Source organism: Rhamphochromis sp. 'chilingali' (assembly GCF_963969265.1).
Source record: "Rhamphochromis sp. 'chilingali' genome assembly, chromosome: 14".
Classification (NCBI taxonomy): domain Eukaryota; kingdom Metazoa; phylum Chordata; class Actinopteri; order Cichliformes; family Cichlidae; genus Rhamphochromis; species Rhamphochromis sp. 'chilingali'.
The window spans coordinates 21,743,587-21,770,701 of NC_137941.1; the positions used below are offsets into that span (position 1 = coordinate 21,743,587).

General features: G+C 39.8%; 2 protein-coding genes across 3 annotated transcripts in view; one reads left to right on the forward strand and one right to left on the reverse strand.

Moving 5' to 3' along the window:
* Nucleotides 1-12,248, forward strand: LOC308409543 (T-cell surface glycoprotein CD3 zeta chain-like). The gene is made up of 7 exons (XM_080902366.1): nucleotides 1-170; nucleotides 5,276-5,370; nucleotides 6,851-6,880; nucleotides 7,039-7,059; nucleotides 7,176-7,235; nucleotides 7,330-7,359; nucleotides 8,343-12,248. The coding sequence occupies exons 1-7, from the start codon at nucleotides 107-109 to the stop codon at nucleotides 8,418-8,420; spliced, it is 378 nt and encodes a 125-aa protein (XP_080758492.1). The 5' UTR covers nucleotides 1-106; the 3' UTR covers nucleotides 8,421-12,248.
* Nucleotides 9,697-27,115, reverse strand: part of pou2f1b (POU class 2 homeobox 1b) — a 27,293-nt gene continuing 9,874 nt past the window's right edge. The window contains exons 2-14 of one of the 2 annotated variants that reach the window (XM_080902365.1): nucleotides 23,572-23,637; nucleotides 22,841-22,932; nucleotides 20,969-21,142; nucleotides 20,221-20,338; nucleotides 20,023-20,114; nucleotides 19,663-19,836; nucleotides 19,345-19,486; nucleotides 19,065-19,210; nucleotides 18,700-18,885; nucleotides 18,055-18,169; nucleotides 17,622-17,955; nucleotides 17,435-17,523; nucleotides 9,697-16,313 (exon numbers count right to left, since the gene is read on the reverse strand). In XM_080902365.1, the coding sequence (XP_080758491.1) occupies nucleotides 16,042-16,313; nucleotides 17,435-17,523; nucleotides 17,622-17,955; nucleotides 18,055-18,169; nucleotides 18,700-18,885; nucleotides 19,065-19,210; nucleotides 19,345-19,486; nucleotides 19,663-19,836; nucleotides 20,023-20,114; nucleotides 20,221-20,338; nucleotides 20,969-21,142; nucleotides 22,841-22,932; nucleotides 23,572-23,637 (2,000 nt within the window). In that variant the 3' untranslated portion in view covers nucleotides 9,697-16,041. Of the gene's footprint in view, nucleotides 16,314-17,434; nucleotides 17,524-17,621; nucleotides 17,956-18,054; nucleotides 18,170-18,699; nucleotides 18,889-19,064; nucleotides 19,211-19,344; nucleotides 19,487-19,662; nucleotides 19,837-20,022; nucleotides 20,115-20,220; nucleotides 20,339-20,968; nucleotides 21,143-22,840; nucleotides 22,933-23,571; nucleotides 23,638-27,115 lie in introns of both variants that reach the window. The other variant, XM_080902364.1, reaches the window with a different exon arrangement.

The window sequence follows — 27,115 nt, forward strand, 5'->3', positions numbered from 1 at the left end:
GCCACTTCCTCTGATCACAGTGATCAGAGATTAGTGTGAGGAAACCAGAAGCATAGCTGTCATAAGATAGAAGCACAGATAGGCTTGTTTTTACAGACAGAGAGCCATGGACACACTGGGGAAAGGTGTGTTTGCGCTTTCCGTACTAGCGGTGCCTGTTTCCTGTTCTGGTAAGTCAGACAAATGCAAAACAGCTGCTTTAAAAAACAATAATGTAATGATTTTCCTGCATGTGAAAAAAAGAAGCTTAAACTGTCTATCTGACTGAAAAGACAAACATAAGCTCTCTGGCATTAAAAACCTCCAAACGAAATTCTTTAAACACAGTTCTTTGTTTTTTTAAAATCTCAGTAAGTACATTTATTCATGCGCTGTAGTGGTTTTACTTGAGTTATACCATTTATTTAAAACATTAACATTTATCTTAAAGCGTTATTTCATTTTTCAAATTCTTACCATTGCTACAACAAAGCTGTAAACCTACAACAATTTTTCACATGTACATTTACATTCATAGTTGAGGATCTGGTAGCTTTTGGAGAAATGCATCTACACTGGGACAAAATATGTCATCACTTTTTCAGTGTTTCAGTTCAAAGCAGCAAGTGAGTCATGATTAGAGGAGATTTATATTCACTGTGTAGCTTTATGTTGGATGGAAAAAGTAGCTAAGCTTCTCTTACACATTAAGGAAATTAAACACGAGGGAACTTTTGTATTTTCCATTCAATATTCTAAAAATATCTGTCCATATTCTGAACATTTGAATCAAAGTAGTTGAGAATGACTAACACGACCGCTGTCCCCTAGTGACTCAAGTTAAATTTAAATACACTAAATAAACATTTTTAACTCTCTTGGACAGTACGTGCTGCAGAAGCACATTGGCCTTTTGCATTTTACCCTGCTCTCTCGAATGACTTACCTGTTGCTCCGTGCATCAATAAATACAGGGCAGCTCTTCTATGGACTTTTTATAGGCAGATTATGTTTGCGTGAATTTGACGCTTCCCAGACTTTCTCTTTTATGCCACAGTTTTACAAACGCTTTCAAGTGCTGTCTTGTGCTTCAGTCAGATTCATCGTGATGAAGGCATTAGAGAAACAAAAGCATGCATGAATAAATAATCCCCCCATCCTCCAGCTGATGCATGCGAAACCGTTACGGGAGAATTTTTTTGCCGTACGCTTGAATGCAGTAAAGACTCCTACAGCAGTAAAGAAATGTAAAGAATGGCCTCTGTGTCAACACATTCTTATGCATACTTGTTAGTTTTTTTGCGTTCACATCCATGCAACCCTTTGAAGGGCATCGTTTCTTTATTTCCCTTAAAATATAGTGCGATAAAAACAGCAAATCACACTTTAACCCATTAACATGCTTTTTTCCTCCTGTTGTTTCCCCTTTAAGCACCCTAAAGCGTAGAAAAATGATCCGTCTCATAGAGCAGCACATTAATTTTGCATCAGCTTGTTCCAGCTCTTCATTAAAGCTTTATTACGCTGAAATATTCAAATAGTTCACTCATTATATTTCGTACCTTTGTGCATTATTTTAACACTGCTTTTTTTTCTTTCTTTTTTTAATTAAACCTGACTTTTGTGGTATCTTTGGAAATGTAACATCGCCCACATAATTTGAATGACTTTGAAAGACTTTTGAGAGTCGGAACAACAGCTGCGGCGCATGAATTTAAAATTACTGGCACATTCCTCATTAAGAGGATTCAGTGGGCACAGCTTTTGTGAAGTAAACATCCTTGTCTTTACATTTCAGAGTCAGACATGAAGACTGATTCCTCTCTCATTCAGCTGCGTAAAAAAATTTGGCTTAAAAAATATATATTTTCAAAATAAAAACAAGCAAATAGAACCCTCGCCCCAAACGGACCATAAAAATGACCCTCACTCCAAACAAAACACTGAGAACTTCATTAAGTCGTTAGGTCTTAATTGAGTCATTAAGACTCTGCTAGCTGCTGCCAGTTTCAGAGCTGATAAGTTCCTAATAACACTTAACAACCTTGGGCTCCTCTAAACAGCAGGATCTAAAATTGAACTAATTGATGCCTTCAGAGTTGTAAAGGCTATAAAAAAAAAGAAGACATCAGAGGGCATCCAGCATTTAGTTTCCACCCTTTGAAATGTGGTTAAGAAATGACACTTAGCGTCATAAGAGTAAAAAAAGAAAAAGCTTTGAGCCAATGTGTTTGTGCCGCTATAGGTGACAGGAAACGTGTTTACAGTCTTATTAGAAAGTAAGGAACTATACTGTGATATTTTTCATTTTTAAGTGACTTAGTGCTTGTTGAATCATGAGGCCTATCACACGAGGTGCCGTCGATGCCATTGAGGCACTGTGAGTGTTAAAGAGGAACCATGAAGGTTAAAAAAGGAGATTGTAGTGTAAAGGAAAATTCAGATAAAAGAAAATGTTCTTCTAAACTTCTCTCACAACAGTAAATATGCTCATTGTCTGAACACATTTACATTACAAGTGATGGAGTGAGGTCATTTATGAACCCCAGCCACTTTGTCAGCGACACCTGTTCAACTACTTATTATCAGCCAATGACATCACAGAAACTCGGTGTCTCGGGTTTACAGAGAATGGTCAGGAAGAGAAGAGCAGCAGTTCTCTAGGTGAAAATGTCAGAATTTCAGGAGAATGTCCAGACTGCTTAGAGGAAGTCAACAGTAACTCAAACAACAACCCATCACAACCAAGGTTTGCAGAAGAGCATCTCTGAATGCAAAACACATTGAATTTTCAGCAGAAGACCAGACTGAGTGCCACTCCCATCATCTAATGACAGGAAACGGATGCTACATTTCACATGGGGTCATGTGCACAATATTTCGAAACGATTGGAAAAACACTGCCTGGTCTGATCAGTCTCGATTTCTGCTGCAACATTGGAATGGTGGGGTCAGAATTTGGCACATACAACTTGAATCCTGCTAATCCGCCTTGCTGTGTATCCACAGTTCAAGCTGCTTGTCGTACAATGATTTGAGGGATATTTTCTTGTCACACTTTTGGCCCCTCGGTACAGAGTAAGCATTGTTTAAACAGTGTTGTTGCTGACCTACGTCTATCCTTCTATGAACACAGCATACCAGTCTACTGATGGCTGCTTCCAGCAGAAAAACGTCGCAAAGCTCAAATAATTTCAAATATGTTTCTTTGACATGACAATGTACTCAAACAGCCTCCACAGATCTCAATCCAGTATGGCACATTTAGGGCGTAGAGGAATGGGAGCTTGATATCACGGATGTGCAGCTGAGAGTGATATGGACCAAAATCTCTGGAATGGTTCTGGCACCTTGTTGAATCTATGCCACCAAGAAGTAAAGCAGCGCATTGAGACAGACACTTAATGACCAAAATGACAGTGAAAACAAATCAACCGACAAGGCTAAGTTTGGTTAAATGTATAAAAATCGCTAAAAATCCACAATTACTAATAACATTAGAGCTTCTTAGAATATTTGAAATGGATTGCAGAAACAGTATAGGTATGATAAATACAAACAGAGCAAAAAGCATTTCTGTATATAAAAATAGAAAGAAATCATAAATAACCTGTTTTATTCATAATATGTTTTTTTTTTTTTATATTTTGGTTTCTTAAGGGTTATCGTAAGCTATAGATGCTTCTAAAGCTTCTAAATTTATCATATATAAACTAAATGTTATCTTTTTCCTAACAAGGTTCAACCCACTTACTTTTTTTTTTTTTAAATAAAGCAAATTTAAATGGTAAGTGAAAACGGTATACTTCCTTTTCTTAAGTCACTTTTACAGATCTCCTGTTTAGAAGTATAAAAATAGCCTGAGATGAGAAGAGCAGCTACATCCTGAAGCAGCTCTCAGTGATGGAGGTTTGATGAGGACGTTGCAGCCTCAGTGAATCGCCACCACTGGCTACGTTCTCACAACATTTCTTCTGTTCCAACCGCACTCTGTGATAAATGAGCCTCACAAAAACCTCAAAGCAGCCCATCGTGCAGACAGGAAGACACTCAGTGTGCTAAGCTGCATATACGTAGTTTCTTATTTCCTGTTTCAGGGGTCTTACTCAATTTTCTCATTTGTCTCACGACAAATGTTGTAGATAATGTTGTTGTTTTTCCACAACATTTGTGCACCATGTAACGGATTCATATGTACAGACGTCCTTTGGTTTCTCCCTGAATAGAGCCAAAGGTGAATTTTATAAAGAAAATTTTGAAACTGACCAAACCTAACAATGAACTAATACTTATAAATATTACATTTTTATGTATCCTAATAATATTGTTACATAAAATATATAAACACACATTTAAAAAAGTAAGCAATATAGTAATATTTAAACATAATAAAATATTTAAAAAATAAAAAATATATGTTTTATTGAGTATATTTTTTTTATTAAGAATAAAATACAATTTATAGCTACACTTGCATTACTGGATATTTGTTTTTTCCAGCAATAATATGATTTCACCATAGTATTTTTCTTAGATATCTCCTTTATTAGTGTGCAGATGAGAATTGGCATACTTCAGACTCACCTCATTACTTTTTCAAATAGTGAAACATTTGAAAGGGATATTTTTACAATAAGAAAACAGTACCTGGGCATCTTTTACATGAAAAAACAAGGCATAATTTCAAGGAATAATAAACAATTAACCTACAGTTTTAGTGAACAGTGATGTAATACGTACACTGAACAAAAATTACTCAAGGAAACAGAAACAGTTGCTTCGAGGGATTAAAACTTTATGCCGACAAAATCCAGGGTGACTTCAGCTGGACTTGAGAAGTGGCAGAAAGATGAGCTTCTGTAAACAACAGAGCCATGACGCATGATGTAAGAATGCAGATTTACTGCAAATGAAAATCTGATCAGTATCGGTAGTTTCCTCAGTGCTGTGTGTAACTCTCATCTCTTATGCACCGCTATCTGGAACACATATAATCTTTTATCAAATAGGAGATATTTCCGCACACAGCACTACATGGCTTTAGATGCAATCAGATTCTGTTTTTATTTCACGTAAAATCTTCTTTTTCTACTCCATTGTCATATTATTTGGCCTTTGTGCTCCTGTAACGTGAGGTTTTCTGCTGAGCAGAATTAAATGATGAAAATTTCCCTTTTCACTGAAATATGTTCTTCTCTTCCCAGAACTCAGTCACGTTTCGCTATAAGTAACTTGTTATTTACTCCGAACATCAGCTGAAAATTTTCTTTTTTCTCTCTCTCTGTTTGCTCTGCAGATAATTTTTTCACTGAACCAGTCATCTGCTATTTCCTGGATGGATTTCTGATCATTTACTGCATCATTGTCACAGGGTTGTTCTTTAGAGAAAAGGTGAGTTATAGCAGCCCATGTAAAAGTTGGTGGTTACAGCGCATGCAGAAAAACATCATGGGACTGAATACCAATCCAGAACATGATCCACTCTTTACTTTGTAAAGTGTGTAAAAATCTGTCAGATTGTAACCAGTGTGTTTGGATCAGTAATGTGCTGCTGTAATCAAGAGCTTGCAACACTGGAGTCCCGCAAGGATCAACACGGGGGCCACTGTTATTTAGCTTGTACATCAATGTCTTGATTTATTTGTATGTGTCACTTATTTTCACACACAAAAAGATGAGCAATTAGCTATTCATCTGTAATATTTCATTAAAAACAGTCCAGAGGAAAGGGACACATCTCAGTGTTATCTTGCATCCTATTATTAGCTTCAGAAAGCATATAACGAGGATGTGTGGTATGCAGAAATACTAATTAGCTCACTCATATCCTGAATGTAATGATAATTTCTCACCTAAAATCACCTGTTGGTCTCTAAAGCAAGAAAAACTTTAAAACCGGTCACATCACTTTTTTAAAAAACCTGTTTAACAAACAGTTTCAATTCTGTGACGTCTTTAGATAATACAAATATTCAGAATTAAGAACCTTTTTTTTTTTTTTAACTCATATGTTGGTTTTGTCTTTAAAATAGTTTACAGTACTGCATCTTCACCATTAAAATATTTGTATGGCTTTACTCAGAGCAGATTAGCAGGGCGTAAAGGTCAGCTGCTTGTGGTGTGTGTAGAGTTCTTAAAACAGGATAAAGAGCGCTGTCGTTTCCCCCGAATCATCCTTTTCATAAAATACAAAGGACATCTCAAGAGCTCCCTGAAGTTTGACGAGGTAGAAATTTTCCCGTCTTGACCCGTCATGCAAAACAACCCTAACATGCACATTATTGGTCTGGTTGGTCTAAACTTAAAATTTAGACTAAAAATAAACACTATTTTTAGTCAATATTTAATATCTTCTCTCCTGTGAAATAAGTGTTTTTGTGCATAAATAAAAAGAAGAACTAAGCGTAACAATATTTAATACCTTGATAGTTTAGTTTAAAGTGACTTTGTAGCAGCCTAATAGTCAATTAATTAACTAAATGACTTCAAAGTGCAAATCATTTGTGTTGCAGGGCCAACCGTGCAACATTTTCTACTTCTCTAATCTGACAAATTCTTCTGATAAGTAACTTAGTGAATACAATTTTTCAAATATATCAGTTTTAGATTTTTAACAGCGATATAAAATAACTAATCTTCACCCCGGAAAAGATGTTTTAGAAGTTTTAACAGCATTTATCTCACTAAATGTGAGGGTTTTTGTCTTTCTGTAACAAATTGCCTCAGTCACAATTTGAAGAAATTACAGATAAACAGCCTGAATTTTTTGTCTTTTTAATCGCCACTGATAGGCCAAACTGACTTATTATATCAGATTGATCTGTGCTACATTTTATTTGTACTTTTTTGTCCTTTTTGCCTCTCTCTATAGTTTTCCAAAGGCCCATCTGTGGGAGTCACTGTAAGTCTTCATTTTCTTCGGTGTCTTTATGCTTTACAGTTGCTGCTGGTGGTGAATATTTCTCAACTGTTGTTTAAATGATATTAAATAAATGTGTGTGAGGATGTGTGTGCATTCAAGCTTCACTTCATGTTTGTGCTCTTCTTGCTGAATAACAGGAAGAAAATGGCATTTATCAGGTAAGGACAGCTTCACCTACAGCTCCAACCGCTCTGTGACCTGATCATGTTTGACTCCACAGATTGGATTGTATAATTTTGTATTATTATTGTTATTTGTTTTCATTTATGTCCAGGAACTTGAGAGACCAAAAGATGCTGATCCTTACGAGGTGCTTGACCCATCAAAAAGAAAGGTTTGGGATACTTCATTTGTTGGTAAACTTCTTAATGGTCACATTCTCACATTTTCTGGTGCCTTTATTCTCGTTTTGTTTTTGCATATTGTAGAAAAAAGCAGGCAAGAAAAAGAAACCTGAGGTAAGAAAGTTTGTTTACTTACAGGGTTTGACAGAAATATTTAACCAGTAAAGCATCTGTCCTCAGAGTAGTGCTGTTGTCGCTCTGCTTTATTTCATATCCCCATGGTTCCAAGAGTCTTGCAAAAATTTCAGTTTCTATGCAGAAGAGAAACAATGCTGAGGGCCCTGTAGGCATTTAAACAGCAGATGTTTGAACTTGCCAGAGCAGGAAAAACACACAGGTGTTGCTAAAAACATCAGTATCAATAACCTGTATTGCTCAAGTCCTGACAAGTTTGCTGCAAGACCAGGATGCTGAAACTTTAAAAAATAGAAAAAAAAGAGAGAAAGGGTAATTTGAAACAGAAAAGTTGGAAGGATCTGAAGTGAAAACAAATGTATTAGACCACCACCCAGTGTAAGGTTTATGCCACAGCTGCTGTAAATTAAAAGTATGGATAATTACCAAAAATCATATTTCATGTTTCTGTAATGGTTAATCAATTAATTTGCACAAGCACTTTAATCAAAATTATATTTTTAATGCTAAAGTATAATTATGATTGTTGTAAATGAATTTTCAAATTTACTATTGTACAAAAAAGGGAAAAATTGTAAACCACTTTTTAAAAATTAAAATAGTTATTTACCTGCATTACTGGACAGAACTGTTGGTTTTAGAGGTTGAACAAAATGCTTGATGGATTTCTGACAGATTTCTAAAATATTTGTGTTGTTAATAAGAGGAACACTAACAATCACAAAAAGAGAGAGAGCCAACAAATTTTGGGGTGTGGCCCCCTCTTGGTGGCGCCCCTGATATGGAGACACCATGTAATCAAAGCATCCTACTGACCTTGTGATGATAAACTGCCTGAGTTTACATGTTGAATCACTGATCTGCACAGCGGATGGATTAAATTGTGCAGACTCTTCTCGGTTAGGAGAACTGAAGGTCCCATCAGCGTGGCGCTTTAACCTTTTCTCACCTCTTTACTGCAGACGGCGAGGGACCCCCTTGAGTCTTTGATTCCCAGTACCTCATCTCCTCGTCCTGTTCCTCCTCTGTCTCCCCACTGACATCCTACAGTATCAGCAATAGTGTTACTAAACACAATTCGAGTCATTTATTAAACTAACAAGAAATAAAATAAAATTGTGGCTTCAGCTTCTCAGATATGAGGATTTGCTTCTAAATTAAATGTCTAGTCAGAGAAAATAGTTTGTAGTCACTTTGTATTTGTGTTATGTTGTGATAAGCTTTTCTCTCATGTTATACAATAAAAACTAACAAAGAACCCTACATTAAGGCTAAAAACAAACTCTTTATGAGTTCAGATATTTGATGTAACCATTTTTACATCTTTAAAGTTGTACTTGCACAGCAGCTGATAATGCTAAACAGTTATCAGCAACAGTAAATCCAGCAGACAGATAAAGGGAATATCATCAACAGTCTTCTTAAAATGCAACTTTCTGCTGGGCTCTGACCAGACTTTATATTGTTGTTGTCTAAGTGCCGCCCACCCCCATGTCAGTCCAACTGCAGTCTGAATCCAAATCAAACCTGAATCAGTTCAACTATTCCTGCAAAACAAGTTTGAGCCATGGAGGCTCCACCTTGCAACCCACAGCGCCAAAAGAATCTGCAACATACTGAAGCCAGAGATGACTGGACATCCCCTTACCACGACCTGCCAAAGCCGGTGGATTTATATCGCAGCAGATCAGTGCGAATTATATTACTTATAATACTTGGCTGCTTGAATTATGTTTTTAGAAAATGCTCATGTATTGGGATTCTCTCACAGATACATCTCAAGGGTTTACAGAGATGAAAAAGAAAATATCCAGTGAGGGGATAGGAAGCAAGCGGTAACTCAAATAAACACTTGTTACACAACTAAAGTATGCAGAAGAGCATCTCTGAACAAAGACTCTTGAAACAAATGGGCTACAGCAGCAGAAGACCACACCGTCTTCTGCTGCTCCTAAGACCAGGAAGTGGTCTTAGGAGCAGCAGAAGACCACACCGTCTTCTGCTGCTCCTAAGACCAGGAAGTGGTCTTAGGAGTCTCAATTTCTGTTACAACTTCAGATGGTAGGTTAAATATGTTGCATGGGACGACTTCATAGCATATTTGCATCAACTTGGCATTCATCATTTAAACAGCAGAGACTGAGTATTGTTACTGACCATGTCCATCCCGTTATAACCAAAGTGTACCAACAAATCAATTTTTGAAATCTTTGTCCTAAATGTTGTATAGATGGAAGCAAAATCTGTCTGGCACTGATGTATAATGATTAAAATTTGCACATTTAATCCCAATAAAAGACAAAGCACATGTCAAAACACTTGGAAAATGGTTTAATGATGTTTACAACAAAAGAGAACTGTACATTTACAGTAAAAGATTATCTTTATATGTGTATAAAAACAAAAATACAGCAGACAAATGCATCAAAATCTACTATGTATCCTGATTCACATACTTAAAACTCCTACACAATCTTTCAGCTCTATGCCGCCATCTCTGGAGGCCTTTTTTTTTTGTCGTATTTAGATCGGAGCAGTGTCCCTCAGTGTTGTATTCCACAATGGAAACCAAAACTCATTACATTCGAGTCCTGGAAGTCAATTAATATCAGACTGCAGAGTAAGAAAAGGGAAATAAAACAGGGACACATTCCTTTAGATGAGCCCAAGCTTCCAAAGTGAAATGTTTTACAGAATACATTTCTTGAGATACACAGACACAATATGTACATGGTTGGCGATTTTTTTTTTTTTTTTTTTTTTTTTTAAGTTATTTCTCTCTTGTTGAAAGCCATGGTCACTTGGGCTGTGAACTGATAATCACACACACACACACACACACACACACACACACACACACACACACACACATATATATATAACACACCCAAAAACATACAAAAATACTATATCTTTAACCTACCAAGAGTAAGACAGTTCTGCAATTAGTTCCATGCTGTGACAGAAAAGAGATTACAACAAACAAACGAGGAACAGACGCTTTTTCACGCAAGTTTTTTCTCAGAAATATACCAAAATATACATCTAAGCTTTGGAATTACTGAGGCTGGGACTTTAAAGCCAGTGCTGGGTTTGTCTCTTAATACACATGCTGCAGGGTGAAAGGGAGAGAGAGAAACCAACAGAGACACACACAGGACAGAGAGATATCTTTGGTATCTGCATTTGTCAAAAGTTAAATATTTGGATTTTTGCTTTGGGATAGCGCTTGTGAGGTCCTACAACCTCACTTGGAGTAAAGCATTGAACAAAGTGTCACTGAAGCCCTGCCGACCAGGAGGTCTGAGTCAGAGGGACACAGTCCATGCAAAGTGAAGGACCATGATGCATAGTGTCACAGCTGATCAGAGTCTGTAGTGAGGAGTCAAAGAAGAGAGCAGATGAAAGGGAGAGGAAGGAGGAGGAGGACAGGGAAGGGGACACAGCAGAGAGTTTTAGCGAATGCAGGATGTGTATTCCTGGAGACAACAACAGGGTCATGTCCTGGGACTACAGTGTACAGATGAGGAAGAGAGACGCACTGAGAGGCAGGAATAGCATTTTTCGCCGCAGTCCTTGAGAAAGGAACGACGGAGGGTGGGACATCAATCCAACCAACCAAACGACAACAGCGCTCAAGACAGACAATCATACAGAGTCCTGAGCAGATACAGTGTGCACAGGATCAACCCTCAGTGTGTATTAACAAACATCACCCAGCTACCACCGCATCGGTTCGTGTCTGCCGGCGAAGCCCGCCCGGCCCCTGCTACCCCTCCCTTCCGATCCCCGCCCACAGGCACTGAAACCACTGCAGAGGCGTCGAAGGGGGCGCCGGACGCACATTCGAATGCAATTTTAAAAAAACAAAACAACAACCTCTTTACAAACGAATCGAGGGGCGTGCAGCTGGGATTTGATGTTGAGCAGTGAGGCGGGGATGGGCGAGAGGCGGCGTCGATCACATACAATCAAGTTAGTAAGAATTCTTTGGTTATCGTTGGTACCACAGGGGAGCGAGAGCGGGCTGCGACGGCGAGCCATCACGTGGGAAGAAGTGCACATACCTGTACCAAGCCAAGAGTGAGAAAATAAATAAAGCAAGATTGTCAAACTTTAAAAAAAAAAAAAAAAAAAGGGTGGGGTGGGGGGTGTCCATAGAATTCATCAAAATTCACGTTTTCATGAATGAAATCCTTCAGTGCACAAGAAATTGTGGAAGAAGAGCAGCAGATGTTTGCCCCTTGTTACACACAGATTCACCTTTTATGCCTTCTCTTGTTTACACCTCTTTGTGAGTACTGGTATGTAGTTCGTCTCCCTCTTGTGGCGGCTCCACAACCCTTCACTAAGTACAGGTATGAACACGCTTCTCCACTGACAAGTTGGTGTATTTTAGTCTTTTTTTTTATGATTTTTAAAAACATTTGTTTCATAAGTAGATTAAAGCAGGTTTCACTCAATCTTGAGTTAAAAATGAGGTATACAACAGCTCCTTTAGCCTTACTGGTGCGCCACGCAACCTTTGACATTTAGTAAAAGGAGAAAACAAACAAACAAAAAACCAAAACTCTCAGCAAACCAGTGTGGTGGGTCAACATACCGTCTGTTAGATGCACAGCTGATCCGCAAGAATCTCAGGATCACCTGAAACCGAAGCTTCACAAGCAAAGCCAGTGGCAAGCAGACAGTTCGTGAGAGTCCAAGCGGACCCCAAACAAACTGAAAGCTGGCTTGGCTCTCGGCAGTGGCTTGCTTAAAGCTTGAAGTTAATTTGTAAAGACCCTCAGTCAGGAAACTTCAAACAAAATCCCAAAACAAAACAAAGTCCTCTTGTCTCACCCTTTTTTTTTTTTTTTTTTCAAAAATCAGTCTAAACACCTGCTGGAAGATGGGAAAGATGCACCAAAATGGTTTGCAGACTGTCCTCCCTGGCCTCTCTTTAAATGACACACTCACACAAACACACCTGCCTGCTGGAATTATTAGTAAAGCTTTTTCTCACAGGTATATCCTCCTACCTGTCTAAGTCGCACCTAAAAACCATAGGTAGCAACATAATCGTCCCACGCTCTAAAATGCCCAGAGTACACTGTACTGTTTCAGTGAAAACAATGCACCAGGTGAGCTGGGTGCCCATGCTCTCTCTCACTCTCACACACATACAGAACAACAATGCTACAATGCTCATGTCTTCTACGTAACAATAAGGCATAAATGATAATGTTAATCTTCTTTGTCAAACTAAGAAAGCCAGTGATCTTGCCCTCTCACACTATACAAAACAATTAAAGGCATAAAGTAATACATTAAAAAAACCAAATGATTGTTAAAGACAGCACAGCAAATCAAATCCACAACAACTCAACCAAATATATATATTTATACATCTATTAAAAGATTAAGATCAAATGCTTCAGAGTCTCCTATTAACCACAGGACCTGTCTGCCAGGAGCGCCTGAGCGAGCCCCTCCTGTCGAACAGACGTCGCTGGTTCAGCGAGGCGTCATCTCGAGCTCCATCTCAAATTTTTTGGTCTTGACAGTTTAATAAAAAAAAAAAATGAAAAGAAAACTTAGGGGAGATTTTTTTTTTCTGGGGGGGGAAGTATGATAAACACTACATTCAGTCTTGGTAACATACTGGTTCAAATATAAAATATGAATATCTTACAAGTGTTTATATATATATTTATATGTATAGAATTAAGAAAAGATCGTTTCTCTAATTCTTAAGTCTTTCCTCAGATAAATATTTCAGTAACATCCTATGGTGCCAGTGGCAACTGGTTCATGTTGCTTGCAAACCTCCAAAACTCCAAACAAGCACTGAAACACGACTGAGTTCTTCAGGGCTCTTGTGGCCTCAAAGTTAAGGAAAGAAAGAAAAACAAAACACACCCACCAAGCTGCAAAGAGAAAGGCTTTTACTTTGGCAAGAAGGATCTCAAAATAATATTTAAACCTGGAAATACCCCATAAATAGTAGTACTAGAAAATAGCAGTAGTAGGTTGTCCTTGCAATGGTTCCTATGTATGGTTCATCAGTATAAACGCTGAATGGCAAGCCAGTCAGTAATTATACATTCTACAATGCTGTATACAGAGAAATGTCTAAAAGGTGAACCTATGTTTGAAGCGCTGCTGAGGTATATTTAGTCAAAAATAATTCAACAGAAAAGAAGCACACGAGAGGGGAACGGGGACAAATTTCACTGCTTGCAGTCTGAGTGAGTTACTAATTGCTGTGTTTGTCATTTTGAAGCAGAACAATGCTACTTTTGTGTGGGGTTTAGCTGAACGTGCAGCACAGAACGGTACTTATCCCACCGCTGTGTTGGCTAAGATAAGTTCGGGGAGTTTTTAAACTAGTCCCCAGACAGATTTCGGGTGCAGCATATTCGTTCCTAGCATGCTGGTTTGAAACGGCGGAGCTGAGAGGAGGTGAAGTATTTATGGATTTACATAAGTGATCCCTCCAGCAGGGATAGTGCGAACTACAATACCCTGATTCTCACAGGATGTAGTCTTAAAGCTATTAGAAAGCATGCAGGCGTCTTGACAGCTCAACTCTGACAGGAGTCTCAGCAGCAAGTTGTTAAAGCTAAAGTTTCTGTGATCCTTATCCAGCAGCACCAAATCACGAAAATCAGGTATCGACTGAGGAGGGAGAAAAATAAAGAAATAAATTGTGGAGATTTAAGAGAGTGAAAAGCAACTTGTGTGCTCAAGACAGGCACAGCAACTACTGAGGAAAACCACTTTGGTTCAAGCTGTTGTTTTATGGCTGAATATTAGCACAAAACCAAAATCAGATCTTTTCCATTATGCTTCAGAAAAGTCCAAAACTGCTACCACAACTGATTAGAAAGGAAAAGGCGCCACTAAACGGCTCGCATTAAACCAGATTAAGCATTGGGCCGAGGCCACGGTGATTTAATAAAAACTAAATTTAAAAAGTAAAATGATAATAATAGAAGTAAAAAGAAACTACTTCCTCATACTCCAACCCACCAATCCCTCTCTTTTTGGTCAGTTGTGCTGCCAATTAAAAATTTAAATATGAGACACTTGGTCAAATCAAACAAAATAACAAAAGAAAAGAAAAAAGAAAATGTAGTCTTTGGAAAATGATCATCAAAATATTGCATTTCTATATTCTGACTATGAAGAGATTTTTGTACTCATAAATATATTGACTAGACTAAGCTACACCGACTACACACAGCAATTATTTTAACAAATATTTTTGGTATATCTTAAAGTAGGTAAGCCAGTCGAACGACTGCAAACAAAATAAAGAGACAGAATTTCAATCCTCCCAAAACAGGCAGACTGCAGCTCATCAATCCAGTTATTTGGTACAGATACTGTGCACAAGTAGATACGACGGTACTTCTAATAAAAAAAAGAAAAAAGAAACCAAACACCCCCCCCCCCCAATACACTATCCCCATCTAGGCAAAGCCACCACACCACAGTTCAGGTTTGGTGAACATGACTAGTTCCCTCCACAAAAAAAAGACTGCAGAGCCTCGTAGATCGTGCGGCTGCTGAACTCTCAGCGTCTGCCTGAGCTGTCGACGACACGCAAACGTCCACATCCAAAACTTAATGTACAGTGTTCCAACGGATCACAAACCAAAACAAGTCACCCTTAATCAGACTCAGGTCTGCAGCTCACTTTAAAGCTCTCAATGTAATGTTTTCAGTCATTTTTCTATCAGTGTCGATAATCCACACCGAGACCGTCGTTTTACAGAGGCTCGGTGGCTACTGCACCACCACCCATGTAAAACTCAGTGTTTCCAGAAGAGAGACTCGGAGAGACACGCCACGTCCCTCCGACCCTTAAAGCAATGATAACCTTTATATCGGCCACTTATTACTTATTTTTAAAGCCTTATAACCACGATTAAAAAGTGATAGTTAAATCTTAACTTAACATTAGACTTACAAAGATCGGAAAATGTCGAAAAATATAGACAGTAAAAGATAAAAAGGGAAAAAAAGTCTCTAAAATATAATTTGATATGATTTACAACAAGGCCTGTCAAGAAACAAAAAACCAAACGAACAAAAAAAACCCCCAAAAAACAAAAACGAGAGATAATTAAAAAGAGCGACACACAAACCCCCATTAGTGATTACCATATGAACATTGTGAAATTAGTAGTAAATCAATTAAGTTTGAATGTTAGAAGAGAAAGTTTGTTTTTGGTTAGAAGAATTTCAGAGAAAATTCTGACCTGCAAAGAGGAGGATATATATATATATATGTATATATGTATATGTATATACAGCTCGATGATGCTGACGATATTTTCTCCCTGGACACTTGTCAAGGTTCAGGAGAAGCGGCAGGCCGACAACAGTGTCCATCTGGTTACTGTTTGTGTGGAAAATTAAAAAACATCCAAGAATCATAAAGAAAAAAAATAATAAAAGAAACCAACAGTTAAACCCACCCTTATGTTAAGTCCTTTTCTTTTTGGCGGCAGCAAAAGGATTAATTTATGGTAGATACAATGGAGAGGATGCGGGGTGGTTAGTGAAGTGCAGAGCCTATATCAGAGTACCACCCTCGTCCTACACGTTGTGAAAGGAGTAGTGCTTGACGTAATTAATTGGGCGTTAATTCGAGATGCAGCCTGACTGGCTTCACTGAGCCTTGGGGGCAGTGGTAATGGTCGAGGCTTGCACAGGCACAGCAGCCGTGCTGACTTGATGATGACCGTCGGCAGTGACCTGAAGCCCTCCCATGCCGGGCGACACCAGGCTGACGGGGTTGCTGGTGAGCAGCGACAGGTTCTGGGGGTTCAGGAAGAGCGGCGTGGTCACCAGGTTGGGGGTGTTACCAGCAGAAGTGTTGGCGAACAGCAGGTTACTGCCGTCCAGAGAGGTGATGGGGATTGTGCCGCTCGATGCCAGTGCTATGGAGATGTGAAAGAAACGGTGTAAAGGTAAGAAAGGTGCACAGGTTCACCAAATGAGGAGAGCATTTCCATCATCATTTTTTTGAGACCGCACGATAAATTGTTTAATTCGCAGAAGTAATTTTCTCTAAGCAGGATAAAACCTTGTGGGTGTGGCTTAAATGAATCTGTTCTTATTATGCAAATGAGTCATGTCCTCATTAAGTGTTTGCTTTCATTACACTAATTATAGAAATAATGGGCAGTCTTATTGCCCTTATTTTTTCTAATCATCCTTTCAATCATTTATATACACTCCAACTTATTTAGCTATTGTATTCATTGAGTCATTCCTTCTGCTAAATTTAGTCTAATTTGGTCGTTTGGCGTTAAGACGTTCCCCCAGGCCAAAAATATCTGTTAAAGAAAACAAAATAATATAAATTTTAAACTATTGCAATTTAAAAAGAAACAAAAGAGATAACCTTCTGACAGTTTGTGAACATTGCTTTGTCATAACTTCCTGTCACACCCTCAATGACCTCAAACTGATATTTAAATAAACAAATGACTTAACACAATAAAGTTATTTAAATTAAGCTGGCACCGCAATCATCCACAAACCCCAATCGCAAACATCTTGAAATCACAACAAAAACAAAAATATGACCACGATGACCCAGGGACTTCTAAGCAGCTAGCAACTGTTCTCAATTCCCAGATGTTTACTGACTATTGTTAAAAGATGAACAATAGTCAGAAAATGAAAAGTAGTAGTCCTGGGAGTGTGACTGAACCAGCCGTCAGTACTCCTCACAGCGTTGAGGGAGTGGAAATCAGAGGAAAAGGAATATGTCGATCAGTGCTGTGAAATCTTGGCTGTACAGTGGCTGTCATTAATTTTTTTTTTTTTTTTTTTTTTTTAAAGTGGGTTGATGAGATTTGTAAATCATTGTATTCCGTTTTAATTTACATTTTACAAAGCTCCCCAATATTTTTGGATCTGGGGTTGTACATTACAAAAATCAGTCCTTATCTGCAGGTCTTGGAACCTCATAATCACATAACTACTTGCAATTCTGATTAGAAACTATGTGCACAGACATAATTCAATGACTTGTCATGTAACAGGTGCTCACCTTGAATGGTAGCCAGAGTGCTGTTGCTCATGAGAGCAGGGCTCAGTGCACTGCCCAGGCCGCCAGGAGCCAGACTGAGGAGGGCACCCCTGGACACACAAAGAAGATCATGTAGTATAACAAAAACAACACCTCAACAACTGTCTGGCTTTCACAAAGATCTTATATGAACACAGCTCATGCTAACCCTTGAGTAAACTGCGAAGATGCCATCAGTGCTGGGTTGAGCCCTGCAGCAGCAGCCATAGCTGCAAAACTGGCGCTGGGTAGCGAGGCGGCCCCCTGCAACGCGGCAGAAAGCCCCGGAGCTGCCACCATCACCTGACCCGTCCCTAAACTGGTAGCGATGGATGAAGGCGCCTGGGTGACAATGGTTGGCGCCTGCGTGCCAGCTTTGCTCTCCGTGCTCGTGGACTGATTACTCGTCTGGGACGTGCTTAAAGACAGAGAGCTTGTTGCTGTGGTAACCACAGGCGCAGTTGAGATGACAGATGCAGTGTTTGTGGCTCCAACTGTCGTGCCTTGTTGAAGGCAGATAAAAAGAAATTAAAGTGAATTTTTAATCAACATTTACCATCGGGTATACACACACGCACAAAGTGAATAGTGCACGCACACACCTGTGAAAGACAAACTGGGGATGCTGGTGTTGGTGAGAGGCATCACTGGGTTTACAGTCAGAGTGGTGGGTGTGGTAATAGTTGGGCTGCTATCAAGGCTTGCTGTGCTGGCCACCTGGGCAAAAGAAGGAGAATTGGAGGATTTAAATACAAGTCGAAAGACAAATTGGTCGACATTCTGATATTCTAGCTGAGCCCACAGAACATATAAGGACCTGCCATGTAATCAGAGACAGTACATATAAAAAGATGAATGATCCCAAAATTAGATTTAACAAAAGGTGGATCAGAGAAACAGGACAATTCTAAAAATCACACTGCTTTTTCTAACTACAAATGGGTCTAAAATTTGCAATATGGACACTATTTTGTGTTATGCATGACGTAAATCTAGGGAATAAATAAGTTATAAGAATAAACTTATTAGACAAATATTTACTGAAGTTCTTTTCGTGTAGAGTTCTACAGAGGACAAGAGACAGGATGAAATCTTATGGTACTTCTACAATGACTTCACATTTCAGACCCAGATGCATCATCCATATTTTACGTTAAGTCTCCTAACGTGATCCACATATAGACACATAAACTTTAAACACAGTATTAAACAGTGCTGAGAATCCCTTTGGTGAGTGGCAGTCTTACCAAAGGGCTGCTGGGGGTGAAGATAGATTTGATAGGGGTGTTGCCTCCTCCACTGTTGCCACTACTGGGAGGATTAATCCTCTTCTCTTTCTGTCGTCGATTGCAGAACCAGACCCGAATCACCTCCTTCTCCATGTTGAGCTGGTCAGCGATCATGGTGATCTCTTCAGAGGTAGGTTTTTGGTTCTGCTTGAAGAGGGCAAAGAAGCCAGAGATTCCCTGTCAGCACTGAGGAAACTGCTGTACTGTGTTTTTTCTACCATTAACGGAGGACTAAAAGTGTATAATGTGATCATCTCAGATACTGAATAACCAAACTTTTCCTTATATAATCAATATGGAGTTCCGAAGTGTGTGTTTCTCACCTCCAGAAAGCTCTTTTCTAAGGCCACTCGAATGTTGGTCTCGATACTGGTTCTTTTCTTCCGTCTGCGGTTGATTCCCTCTATGCCCATGCCCTGGGAACCCAGGGCACTGGGGCTCGACAGGGACTGGTCAGATGTCAGGTTCTCTGCACAAACAGCATTGACACAAAGAAAAGGAAGGGAGGTAAAGACAAGGTATGCATACACAACCCACCCACAAGCACCAATGTGAGAAAGCAAGAGTGATCAGCTGCACAGTCAGGTGGGGTAAGAGACAAACCTGCATCATTGAGCCACTTCTCCAGCAATGGCTTGAGTTTGCACATGTTTTTAAAGCTCAGATTCAAGGCCTCAAAGCGAGAAATAGTAGTTTGGCTAAAGTCGTTTCCATACAGCTTCCCCATGGCCAGGCCAACATCCCCCTGTGAGAAGGAGAGATTTACCTGTGAGTTATTTATAGTGGTATATTACATGAACAAAGATCTGAATATGATCTGAATATGAAAACAGCCATGTGTTTGCAGTTTAAAGAAATGCCCACATCCGCAAGTCAAAATATAACTGAACTTATGGTGATTGACTGACTCTCAGCACACACCTGCGTAAAGCCCAGTTTGATACGTCTCTGTTTAAAAGTCTTGGCAAACTGCTCCAGCTCCTCAAGGTCACTAGGTTCCTCCAGAGTGGGAGTATCCAACCGTTTGGGTGGCGTCTGACTGTGAGGCAGGGACTGAATAGGTGTGGTTGCTGTTGTGCGGGTTGGGGTTGCAGGCTGGAAAGACGAGAAATACAGCAAATGTGACTGTTTTGTAGGTTTAAAAAGAGTTAAAGAATAAATTATTGAGAATAAATCATTAAAAAAAAAAAAACTTGTCAAGCTGTCAAATGTAAGCACTACCAGAGTAACTGAAGACAATTTTAAAGCTAGTTTAAAAGATGTACTTGCATCATTACCAACCTGAGTTGCAAGGGTGATGCTTGGTTGAGTCGACAGGAGGTTAGGTTGGCTTTGAGGTAGTTGAGTTAGAAGACTCTGGGCTTGCAATATGCCTGAAGTGGGGATGATGGATGGAAAGGAAAGATTAAACAAAAGCTTCGATAGCCATACTTGAGTACATCTCTCCTTGTAATTCTGCAGCGCAACAGATCAACCTACCCTGCTGGGCCTGCGGAGCCTGTGAGATAATGAACTGAGGCTGCAGTGACGTGGCGATAGGGTGGCCAGGCTGAACCAGGACAAACTGGGGCAGACTTAGATTCTGCTGTTGTAAAGACTGCAAAAAATATGAAAACAACCATCTAACTGTTTATAAAGCTCACAATCCTAAAGACTTTGACACAACTTTGTTTCATGTAAAATTGTCCCACAATGTCTACATTTATTCTAATCATGTGTAATTTGGTACAACCTCTACTTTTCTATTGCTCTGACAGGGTAGCAAACAAATATGTATTAAGCTATGTGTAATGTGTCTCCACATATTTATAAGTGTAGAAGTTCCATTATTAAAGTGCAGTCCTCAACTACTTTGATGAATAAACGTTCTTGCCAAAGCCATTACCACAGATGTTGAGGACTATTTTGTTTGTAACAGTTCATTTTGTCTAAGAGAGAAAGCTCGAGTCATTTAGGTCATTTGCATGTTTTCCCTCATTCTTTAGCTGCCTTGTTTGCTCCCAGAAAGGCAGTTTCAAATAATCCAATATGGCCTTCATACCGTTTGAAAAAACAATATTGATATTTAATTTCACCACAGACTTTTCATGTCTATTGTTTGTATGTGGAAAGATGTTCAGCTTTACTTTTTTGTGTGTTGTGTAGGGCTACAAGCTTGCAAACACTTTACGGTACAACATTTTTCAGAGCTTGCAGGAACTCTGGCGCATAGGGGATTGAGCCTTACAGGGGCAATCTGGATGGGCTGTGACAGGGGCAGCTGGGTAATTGGTGTGGCTGCAGAGGCTGAGATGTTGTCCCCGGTGGTGCTGTTCTGCTGGTTGGCAGAATGCTGCACGGCAGCAGCCAGGAGCTGCACTTGGGCCTGCTGGAGAAACAGCTGCTGCTGCATTGGGCTCAACTGAGGCAGACAGGAGGAAAACAGAGACACGTAAGTGTTAATACAAGTAACTTATGATCATCAGATAAGTTAGTAAGTATGTCAGTGTTGTCACTATACTTTACTTCGATAGCCTTCCAAAGCTAGTACAATACTGCAGTGAAATATTAGAGAAATCCAATTCATGTGTGCATAATATTACTCACTAGAGTCTTGATATATTGGTTTTTCATCATTATGTATGATAAGAGAGGCACTTTAATTACCCGAGCCTTGGTCTGGCTTTATGAACAGCAGCAGGTTGATCGGATTGTTTGATGCATTTGCCAACAATTGTTTTATTGTTTCGGTGGCTGCTCCAGTTCACTGAACTAGACCACAGCTCTGTCTATTCTAATTATACCGACTTGTGTTCATACACCTTTACAAATGATACTGAAACAGTTTTTTTAATTATTATTTTAAATTTACCATGTCAAACTAGTGACTGTTTATGAAAACTAATGAACAGTATTGCACTTAGCTTTTAACAGAGGTATCAAAGTTATACTGAATAATGTGGCAACACACATATGGTCCTCCACAGGCAGATGGAGACTCATGCAGCTGAGCCAGGCACAAGTGCAAATGAGCATGTTGATGTCATGTTCAAACTCAAATCCACATGCTGAGTAAACATTCAATCCTACATCGCACTGCAGCTGCATTCAACCATCCCTGGGCCATGGCTGGATATGAAATGTGTCATGTGGCTGGTTTAATGGCGAGTGCAGAGACACAAAGACTATGTCTAACCACAGGGATGAACAGGCAGACAGGCAGAGAAGACGCCAGCTTCAGCCAAGTTATCGTTTCGTCACCCAGCTGTGATTGACCGTGTGGGGGTGTCACCCCAAGATACACAACCAGGGTTTTAACTTACTCCAGCAATCTGTCCCCCGGCCAACATTAGCTGGGTTTGAGGCAATACGCTCTGCTGGACGGAGGTCGGAAGAGCACCCGAGTCTTCCGACTTTGACTAGTGGGGGTGAAGCAGAGGGGGGGAGGCTTAGACGAGATCTTCTGAGTTTTAACTTCATGTCATTGTAGCCAACATGAAATTAATTAAAAGCAATTTCAATGAATATTCAATTCAAACATTAAGCACCGCTAAATTAAAAGAAAAAAAAAAAAAAGCATACTAGTGAAAACAATGAAACGTTCTATTTCCATGCTACCTGAGTGGCTTTCTTTAAATGAGTCTTTGGTCTTTGAACGCAGAGAGGAATTTGAATTAGAAAGGCAGCGATAAAGTGGGTATTTAAAATGTGCTGCAGCCTTCAGAGACAAGAAAAGTGAAGTGAAGGGAGGGGAGGGGAGAGTTGAGATGCTAATTAAAATAACTGTTATGCAGTGCATGTAAATTCTGCATAGATTTGCATATTCTCGGCCATCTGTTTCCGAGCAACCACAGAGCAGCTAATTAGCATACAGGGTTGATTAATCTGCCTTGTTGCCAGGCGACACTGGGAGAGCCTGGCTCATTTAAATGAACTCTTTCTGCTTGTGCATGTTTGAGTGAAGATGAGCATACCTCTGTTCAAACTTCACACCTCATTTTCGAGGCTACAACAAATGTGTGACATTACACCAAAACCAAACGTGCTCCCACCACAAAAACAGGAAAACAAAAAGTTACTTAAAAAGGTCAAGTATGCAATGTTGTACACAGTGTGGTACCTGTTGGAGGAGGGCTTGTGCATGTGCATTAGTGATTGCACTTGTGGTGGGCACCGTCTGCCTCTGAAAATCCAACCCATTGGTTTGGATACCTGAGAAAAGAAAATTTGAATTTATGCCATGTGCTGTTTGACACAACGTATGCCGTTAAAAAAAAAAAAAAAAAAAAAAAACAACAACGCAAAAACAAAACACAACAACAACAAAAAATAACAAATTAAAAAAGAAAAAAGAAGAAATCACTGACAAGAGAAGAAGAATCCATTTTCAAATACGAGGAAAAACTCTAAAAACATATTTTTATAAAGTGGCAGCATCTGTACTAGCTAGCAAAATTATATATTTTAAGAGCATAAACAAACAATACTGTCAACAACATCAATTAATGTGTCATTACCCAGCAGGAGTACAAAGCTGTGCAATGAATCTGGATCTTCACTCTAAGCGTGTAATATTCAGACATAATGCACTGTGAGGTAAATGCCTCATATGACAAAGAGAGCTGCTAGCAAGCATTTTTGGAAAGCTGCCATCAATGTTTTCAAAATGAGATCATACAAAGAGAAACAGCAGGGGGGGGGGGGGGGGGGGGGGTTTCTGTGACTTGAGCTGCTAAAATGTCCAAATAATTGCTGGCTATGACTCTGAAACCTGTTGAATGAGGTTTTAAAACTAAACACATTCTGATTTAAAAATGAAGATAACGGGAGAAAAAGCTGGAGATCACTCACCGGTGTTCCCGTCACCACTCTCCATTGCACATTTAGTAGTTTCTGACTGATTATTCACTTTAGCATCTGAAAGAGCCAGACAGAGACATGCTCACAGGCACTGCCGCCAAACAGAAGAACCTATTCTCTGATTTCAGGCGTACTTTCACTTTTGTCATCTGAGTACAACCATCACTGCACGTCAGGATATTCTTAATGAACAATAGCATTTCAGTTGCATTCATCATTTAAAGCAGCAAGCACTGAACAATACTAATCTCCAAAAAACTAACAGAAAAAAAACAACAAAAAAAACAAAATCCCAGCAGCAGACTCATGAGGTCTTAATGCAACATAATTGCACAATGACATCGACCACCAGTGCAGTCCAGGTGAGCTCTGTTACAACCTCATCAAAAAACTCACCCGCTCTTGCTCCACCTGCGTTTTCCAGCATGGCTGCTGAACCTATCAAGTAAAACTGCCTGGGCTGGGCAAGCCCACCGACAGGGTGTCCGGCGCTCTCCCACCTCCTCTCTTCACTCTCCACTGGTCAGCAGTGAGCAGAGTTCAATACAACCAGAGTTACACACAGACACAGTGGCAGTGTCCACCGCACGGTTCACTGAGCAACACTGGGATACGCGCACTGAGAGAGCCAACGGGGTTTAGGCAAACAGCTCTCCGTGCCTTTCCCTGCTCGCGCTTTTCTTTTCATATGGCTCTGCCCCTTTTTCTCTTTTACTGTGCCTACTGTGCACTCTCTCTCTACCGCTCCCCCTCTCCCGTGTGCCAAGATTGTCTGTACTTCTGAAAAAGTTCGCCCTCTCCCTCTCTTGCTGGAATGAAACAAACGACAAGTGCAGCTGGCGGCCTCCTCCAACTCTGCTGCCGCCCCCCCACCCTTCCTCCTCCAACTCTATAATGAAGCATAATCAGTATTCAGCTGATTAAAGCCGTATGCAAATCTGCCCCTGCCTCGTTAGCAATGCAAGGCTTTGAAGTCCTGCGAGCAACGCATTTCACACCGGGCTCTGAAAGCTTTCTGCATAATTTAAACCCCTATAAATATTTATCAGCTCATTAGCATATTAATTGGATGGCTTTTGGAGGACGATAAAAAACAGGGGAATAAGGACGATAGAGAGGAGAAGGAGAAAAAAAGTGCTCAAACTAGCACTTGGCGCAGCAGAGAGAGGGGAGGCAGCAGCACAACACCAATTACTGTGCGAGTGCGGGCCTAAAAAGTAATTAGCTAAGAGCAGGTAAAGGGCTGAAGATATCCCAGAATGCACCATGAGGTGGTCTGGGTATGTTAGCAAGGTGGACTGCATTAATAGAACGTCTACGACTGCTTGCTCAGAACATCTCCAGGAGTCATGGAGACTTGGCCCAATTTCTAAGGGGGGGGGGGGGGGGGGGGGGGGGCAAGAGGGGGGAGCTTGCTCAATCGGAAATAAATAACTTCACATTAATCCACCACAAGCCTGTCATTACTGCTAGACCCCCTGTGGCCAAGGCATTCCACAGCGAGCGGCTACAGAAAGTGGGTGGCGGGCTGTTGCTGTGTACGTTTATGTTGTGCTTGGGGATTAGCATATTTAAATTAGCTTTACATTCCAATAGTATTTCCTTTGAAGCCCTTTTAAATTCATTTCCAACAAGCGCCGAGTGCTAATACAGCAGGGAAGCGGCTCGGTTACGGTGCTGCACTGGTGTCCAGTGAGTCATAGCGACTGGACTGGAATGCATGGTTGTATTGTGGTCTAGAAGGGAAGGGGCTTACCAACTAAATCTACAACAACTGCTCCTGGCTAAAGCTCTAATCAACTTCTTCACTTATCCTCCTGCCTGACGAAAGGCATTTACATACTAGCTGACCAAGGGAAACAATGCCAAGAAGGCCCCAGTGGCTTTAACAAAGTACATACTGGAAAACAAACACACCTTTGTCAGCACAAGCAAGCCTTCACTCACCAAGGTATAATGGCAGCCATCTCTAAACTGCAGATAGCCAGAGACCCTTGAGATTTTTTTGTCTGACATACCCCAAATAGCTGCAAACACAACCATTGCGAAGTATAATGTATATTTTAACTGAGTGGCAAATGGATGTTGTTCATTAGAGTCACCACTAAGATTTAGTTTCATTATCATTTAATCTGCCAATTATTTTTATTCCCAAAGCTCAAGATGATATCTTCAAAACATCTGATTTTGACCAATGATTGAACACCCAAAAGTAAGAGGTTTACTGTAACTGAAATCCAAACAAATGAGAATCTTCAACCGATGAATATTCAGCAGCTTTTGTTACAAATTCCCACCACAACCAAAAATGTTACCATTTTATATACTTTCACACACACGCACTGGAGCCCTGAACTCTTCTAGATGTTAGTTTGCAAATGCCAGACACAGATTAGACATAGAGGTGAGAAAAGTCCAGGTAACAGTCACAGCTTGCGAGCAGTCATAGTGCGTCTACTGCGCCTTGCCTAAACCACACGGACAACCCGAACACTAAAAGAGATAACCCAGCTCTCTTTTTGTGCATCTCAGGACTTTTAAAGAAATTCAGAGAACACCGCTTACTGCTGCTAATCTGCTTGTGCCATCTTGTAGCTGGTAGCAAATAGGTTATCTAAATAAGAGCGTACCCTTTATTTAAGAAAAGAAATAAATGCTCAGCAAACTTACCAGACTCTACTCTTCTTTCTGACTGTCCTCAACTCTCTGTCCAGCTCTAACCTCTCTGTTGCCTCTGACTGATGACACTATTATGAAACATTTCTATAAGCACTTCATTCCTTTCTAATTAAGACTTGATTTGATATTTCTGAGGGTCTTTCTACATTCTTGGCCTTTTTGTGCTTTAAAAAAAATGATCAGATCTCTCTTTTGTGTGTCATTGCCCGTCTGCCAAATAAACACATGCATAGGCATCTTAACTATATTTTATAGAGCATGTTACAGTTTTATGAAATCTGGTGTTTTTTTTATTTAACTTTATCTTAATATACACAATGACAGATGTCATTGTGACTTGTAACAAACCAAACTGCTTGAAACTTTGTCAAGAATTTTTTAAGTTGTGATAACTTTATGAATAGACTTCCCAACATATAAGCATTAGGAGACATAGCTGTTATGTTCCATTATGGGCAGAATTTCTAGTGGTACAATTAAGAAGGCAAGTAAGAGCTGTGTAGTATATCCTTTGGTGTAATTGTAATTCTATAATTTGTGTGAGTGCTTTCAAGGCACATTTTTATAATAATTACAAACACAAACATATTTGTTTAGTTAACAACTCTAGGGACAACTGTTTTTAAAAAGGGTCAAGCTCCAGAAACACTGCTTGACCTTATATTCTTCGCTATGCACCCTGGAATGGGGGGAATTTTTGTCAGAAACCTCTGCTCTGTTTTGACAACCCCAGGAACTGGGGTTTGGACCCCTCAGTCCCCCACTATTGTTATTATGCTCACAAAGCCTCAGACCACACCAATAGTCTTCATTTATATGCTTCTAGAAAGTATACCTACACTTCTGTGTACTGATG

What these genes read in the sequence shown, in the direction of transcription:
- LOC308409543 (XM_080902366.1), top strand. Translation starts at nt 107, where the DNA reads ATGGACACACTGGGGAAAGGTGTGTTTGCGCTTTCCGTACTAGCGGTG. An exon ending in GCCCATCTGTGGGAGTCACT is followed by an intron (nt 6,881 to 7,038) that starts GTAAGTCTTCAT and finishes GCTGAATAACAG; the next exon opens with GAAGAAAATGGCATTTATCA. An exon ending in TTGACCCATCAAAAAGAAAG is followed by an intron (nt 7,236 to 7,329) that starts GTTTGGGATACT and finishes TGCATATTGTAG; the next exon opens with AAAAAAGCAGGCAAGAAAAA.